This window comes from Arvicola amphibius, chromosome 5, assembly GCF_903992535.2.
Source record: "Arvicola amphibius chromosome 5, mArvAmp1.2, whole genome shotgun sequence".
Classification (NCBI taxonomy): domain Eukaryota; kingdom Metazoa; phylum Chordata; class Mammalia; order Rodentia; family Cricetidae; genus Arvicola; species Arvicola amphibius.
Window position 1 is genome coordinate 10,035,206 of NC_052051.1, and position 6,000 is coordinate 10,041,205.

At 52.0% G+C, this 6,000-nt stretch overlaps 1 protein-coding gene across 4 annotated transcripts in view; it reads left to right on the plus strand.

Annotated features, from left to right (window-relative positions):
- Positions 1 to 3,511, plus strand: part of Atp9a (ATPase phospholipid transporting 9A (putative)) — a 110,272-nt gene extending 106,761 nt beyond the window's left edge. For all 4 annotated transcript variants that reach the window (XM_038330835.2, XM_038330833.2, XM_038330834.2 and 1 more), the window contains exon 28: positions 3,043 to 3,511. In XM_038330835.2, coding sequence (XP_038186763.1) covers positions 3,043 to 3,179 — 137 coding nt within the window. In that variant the 3' untranslated portion in view covers positions 3,180 to 3,511. The remainder of the gene's footprint in view (positions 1 to 3,042) is intronic.
- The last annotated feature ends 2,489 nt before the right edge of the window (positions 3,512 to 6,000 follow it).

The window sequence follows — 6,000 nt, forward strand, 5'->3', positions numbered from 1 at the left end:
ACTTGCCCCTGTCTCCCAAGTGCTGAGATTAAAGACATGCACCGCCACATCTGGCAGCTGTCTGTTTTAAACTCTGCAGTGCTGGCAGACTTAGGAAGGGAGAATCCTTTATGAATTCACCAGGCACAATGAGCTGCTCTCTCTGTGGACTCCATACCCCAGTTCTAACTAACTGCTGATCCAGAGCATTTGAACGAGAGGGTATCTGTGCTGGACATGCACAGACTCACGGTTTGCTCAGCAGCCGATCTAGCAACTGTGCGCTCAGTGCTTACTGCCCAGGGTCTTGGGCCGTGGGAGCTGCTCAGCAGGTACTGGGTGTATGTGCAGGCTTAGGAACAGAAAACTGATTTCTCATAAGGACCCAAGCCTTGTGGGTATCTGTCTGCTGAGAGCCTGGGCACTGCCGCTTCCTGGGCATAAAGGGGTACATGGATTGCTGGGCTTTTCCAGTGACCTCCCTGGGATGTGGAACATCTTCAGGGATAAATAACAAAGCAGTTTCCTGGGACAAGCCTCGTCACCAAGCCAGACTTTGCAAAGTTTTATTCCTTTCTTCCACTTTTTCGGGGGATCACAGAACCTCCTGTTTCCCATGAAATCTCAGTCTGAAGTTCATTCTGAGTGTGAGTGCACTGTGACCCATCAGCACCCAGGGAGCTGGGCTGACAGTCTGCTCTCCTCTGCCCTAGTCCGTAGGGACCACCATAAGCTCCATGAGAACTACTGGCTGTCCCAGCTGGCTGAGAGGTGATAGTTGCTCCCAGCAGTGGCTCATTTGGTAGACCAGTAGTCTCTGTCCTGGGCCAGGATGGCAGGGAGTTGACCCTTCTGGTTAGAGGGTGCAGGATGCATGTAGAAGCATCCTTTGGCCACAGAAGACTGATGAGACCAAACTGCAGAGAGAACCAAGGTCAGGTGAGAGTGACCCAGGCAGACCCCAAGTAAACCATACTATAGGAACTCAGAGATTAGATAGTATGGGGGGAGTGGGAAGGAAGGGCACAGCCTGGGGCTGAAGACAGTGGGTGAAGCAGACAGTGGGGAGAAGTGAACCAGAAAAAGATTGTAGACCAGAGTGTTGGGAAGCAGGGACAGCATGGGAGTGGGGACAGTTGGGACAGGAAGTGTGGGGCAGTGTGGACAGTGGAGGGGCAGGGTGACTGCTCTGTAAGTGGAGACTGCTCGTTCATTTCCCAGCTGCCCAGACCCAAATAATCACACAGAAACTTTATTAATTACAACACTGTTTGGCCAATAGCTTAGATGTATTCCTCGCTAGCCCTTACATCTTAAATTAATCCATTTCTATTAATCTGTGTATCACTACAAGGCTTTGGCCTACCAGTAAGGTTCTAGTGTCTTTCTCCTTCAGTAACTACATGGCATCTCCCTGACTCTGCCTTCTTTGTCCCTGCATCCAGTTTAGTTTTCCTGCCAAGCTCTATTCTGCCTTGCCATAGGCCAAAGCAGCTTCATTATTAACCAATGGTAATAAAACTTACTCACAGCATACAGAGGGGAATCCCACATCACTTCTTGGCTTAGCCCTAGGCATGGGTTTGAGTGTGTCTGTGTCTGTCTCCAGGGTTGTAGTAAGAGCTGCGGGCCGCTTCCCGCCGCCGGGCTCCCGGCCACCAGCTAGCTTTACCCAAAATAATTACACAGAAACTGTATTCTTTTAAACACTGCCTGGCCCATTAGTTTCAGCCTCTTATTAGCTAATTCTCACATCTTGCTTTAATCCATATTTAGTAATGTGTGTAGCACCACCAGGAAAGATTCAGCATGTCTGACCTGGCGGCTGGCTCCATGGTGTCTGTCTCTGAGAGGAGAGGCATGGCGATTGCCTCACTTCCCTTCTTCCCAGCATTCTGTTCTGTCTACTCCACCCACCTATGTTCTGACCTATCAGGCCAAGCAGTTTCTTTATTAATTAACCAATGAAACAACAGATAGATAGAAACACTCCTACATCACAGGGCCAGCCTGTGTTTGCTCCTATACTGACCCCCACACTTGCTTTAAGGCATCCAGAAGTCACATCAGCTCAGCCAGTCCTTCCCCCTGTGTGACTAGCCACCAGGCTGACTCCGTTCTGGCCCAGACCTGTTTCTAGCTCCCCTCCATCCACTTGTGCAATAGATCCTGTTGCAGCAGCCATCTTTCTCTGTTGGGTCCCCTTGTCACTCTACCACTGGTCTCCTCAGCCCAGGGCAGACTCGAGCCTCTGAGCTGTGAAGTGCCCAGGGCCTGTGCCATCCTAGGAGGTCAGCAGAGAGAGTCTACCTTCTAGATCTCTGCAGTCATATCAGTGATGTGTCTGTGTTTGAATGTGCTCAGATATCCTCTGGCGAGTCTGCTAGTGTGGGGGCGGGAGTGGGCAGCTTGATTCTCCCTGCCCTTCATTCCTGCAATCCAGGCAGCAGGGCCATCCCTTCAGAGACTTCAGGTGGGTACAGGGAGAGTGGGGAGGCTGCAGGAAGTGCTTCATTGGTGGTTGGGTGACTTCCTTCCTTCCTTCCTTCCTTCCTTCCTTCCTTCCTTCCTTCCTTCGCTCCCCAGCAGCTTCCCCAAGTTCCTGGCTTCACTACCCCAGCCCAGGATGGAGCACCCTGTCCCAAGTGCGAGCCTGATTTTGACAGGTGGTCTCTGCTCACTTTGCCCTGTGGCCGTGGGTCCCTCTCTTGACTTTCTGTGGGTGTCACTGAATCTGAACAGCCACTGAGAAGCAGAGCCATGCACTGAACATCACTTTCTGTGCTCTGTGGCCTAAAAGAAACTCCAGTTGTCATTTAGACTAAAAAACAGCTATGGGAATGTTTTCTGGAAGGTTCTTTTCCTGGTGGTTGAAAGTAACATTTCACCAAATGTGGGGGGCAGGTAGGAGAGGGGAGGAAATGAGGGCCGCAAACACTGCTGGCCCGTGGCGTGCCCTCTGTGAGAAGAGAGTGAGGAACAGGGAATAAAGAACACTTTCTTCTGGTGGCCCCATGGCCGTCCTGCAGAATGCTCCCCTCACGGCCGTCTTCTTGCTTACAGATGTCTACTTCATCGCCACCCTGTCCTTCCTCTGGAAGGTGTCTGTCATCACCCTGGTCAGCTGTCTCCCTCTCTACGTCCTCAAGTACCTGCGGAGACGATTCTCTCCCCCCAGCTACTCGAAGCTCACGTCGTAAGCTGCAGGGCGGCAGCAGGAAACTCCAGTCTGTGCTCGCCCAGGGGAAGGCACTCGAGTCCTGTGTGCACGATCTGCTTCCGGTGGACAGTTGCAGTCATGGCTGGCACATGCAGCTCCACTGAGGCGAGCCTGGGCACCTACCAGGGTTGTGACACTGACGGAACGGGAGGGAGGGGCCTGAGAGGGGCACCTGTTGGGATCTTGGGTGCTGTGCTGGAGTGAGGGTGAAGGGATGGGGCCAGGTGGCTCACCTGAGGTTTGTGTGGGTTTGTGCAAGCTTCCTTACAGCTTGAACCTGTTGTCACGTGATAAAGTTTCTGTCTAGTTGAAGGTTGCCCAAGGCTTTTTATTTTTAAATAGTCTTATCGCACATGCATCCTCAAATCTTTCCTGTTCTTAAAAAGGCGCACATCTTTAATCCTAGCACTTGGGAGGCAGAGGCAGACAGACCTCTGAGTTTAAGGCCTGTTCAAACATTGAGAGTTCAAGGCCACAATCCAGGGCCACATAGACTCTATCTCAAAAACCAACCAACCAACAAAAAAGTGTTCTCAGAAAAATAAAATGTTCTGAAGTTGGGCATGGTGTGCTTGGAATCCCAGTACTCAGGAAGCTGAGGCAGAGGCCATCCTTGACTATTTAGTGAGTATCAAGTCAGTCAGGGTTCATAGTAAGACGGCGACACACACACACACACACACACACACACACACACACACACACACACACACACACGGTTCATAGTAAGATTGCTGCAATACACACGCGAGAAAAGAAAAGGAAAATAAAAATATAACGCTGTCCCTGTGGAAGGAAGAGGGTGCCATTTGAAGAATCCAAGTCCTCTCGATGGGAGAGGCTGAGTCCCTTTGTACAGCCCTACCTGTGGAGCTGCGGGGATCCCAGGCTTTAGCAGAAGGCTGAGGGGAGCAGGTGCTGGAGGCTGCATGTTAGGCTTGATCTGTTTTGACAACCTGCAGCCACTCTTAAGTTCCCTGTGCCTGCCACATCGTAAAACAGCCCCAGCGGTGTGTCCCCACTGCTGACAGCCAGTGCCGTCAAGGCCGGCCTGGACACCTCCAGCAGGGCTGCTCTAACTGGAAGTTTGAGGCCGAGCAGCCCTTTCATGTGTCGACAGCGCGATAAGAGCTCTGCTCATTGTTTAGACAAGATGGCAGCCGTGACTCATATTCTGAAGCTAGGGCAGCGAGGTCAGGGCTCTGGGACCTTCTCTTCCCCGGTACAGCCCATTTCCTGAGAAGAGGGATTACCAGGGACAGAGCTGGTAGGCAGAGGCTTCTCCCAGACTTCTCCTTTGTGGGCAACAGCTCCCGCCAGGGTGGCTGGCGTCACCTTGGAGATGTGGCCTTGCGTCTTGCTAGTCTTTTAAAACCTCCAGTTGTCTTTGGACTTCCTCCCATTGTGTTTTAAGCTCTTGTCCTTCGGCCATGTTGTTCCCTCCGTGTCAGCTCTTTGTTCTGAGCGCAGAGGTGTCCAGGTAAGATGGATCATGACACATGAGTGACAGTTTAGGAATAAGATCATCTCCCAAGCATTTCAGAGAGGTAGAGCCAACCCCAGGTCTCAGGGCGGAGGAGGTCTTGCCCAGTGTCTTGGGCCTATCCTTCTAGAAGTCACCCTGAAAAACTGGAAGCCTTAAGAAAAATCTGTGCTGTGTTTGCAAACCCTGAGCAAAGCTGGTGTCTGGTCTCTTGCCCGTTTGGATGGAGTCGGCACTTCAGGTCTCACCTCATGATGCTTTGGAGTGCCAGAAACCTTAGGTACTGGACAGTGTCCCCCATGAGCTCCTTGTTCTCTGGGGAGGCAGTTGAGAACATGAAGGATGACCCATCCTGGGACTTCCCTGTGAACCAGCAATTTGCCAACACCACCCCCTGGGAGTCCCTGAGTGACAGGCACACGCAGACTTGTCATGTTCATTCCTCAGAACACAAAGGGCAGTGGCCAAGAGACCATGAGTCTTTGCTACAAGCATCAAACTGCCGCCTCCACCAAGAATCCAAGCTCTTGGGCACTCCAGGAGAGTGGGACTCTTGCTTTTCCCTTAGTCTGTCCACTTGAAAACACCCCACTGACGCCCTCACCTGGGAACTCCAAGGGACCCAACAGAGCATTTAACTTGAAGCTGGAGGCTCTCAGGGCCTTGTCGCCTCCCTTTGAACACCAGTAGCTCCACCCTGACAGCCCAGGCTATTCCTCTGAGGAAGGGTTATTTGTCCGGTTCCTGATAATGGCCTTGGGTGGGGCAAGCAGGTTTGCCTTTAGTTTCTCTTATTTTTCCTTTCTCCTTTAAGATGCGACGAGCAGACAGCCTCTCTGTCCACCCCATAGCTGTGGTCTGAGCACTTGTGCACACGTGAGTCACTGTTGTGCTAGGCGAGCAGGGGTGCTATCTGCCTGGGGCACCGTAAGCGTGGAGCCGGCTGACTCCAGCCGTCCTTTGAGAGCTCCCCAGGCCCCAGCCTGACTCCCCACAAGGCAGAGCTCTGTCTGTGCTGGTCCTCCATCTGTCCGCACTGTCGCGCCTCTGCCAGCATCTCTGTTTACATAGTCCTGAAATCTGGGGGTGTCTAAGATGCGGTTTTCTTTTTTCTCTTTTGGTTTTTTGAGGCACTGTTTCTCAGTAGCTATAGAGCCAGTCCTGAAACTCCCCCAATAGACAAGGCTGGCCTTGAGCTCACAGAGATCCGCCTGCCTCTGCTTTCTGAGTGCTGGGATTAAAGGCGTGCTCTACCACCACCTTGCTTTTTACTGTGTTTGGAATTTTGGGCCCATTGGAAAGTTAATGCCTATTTTTT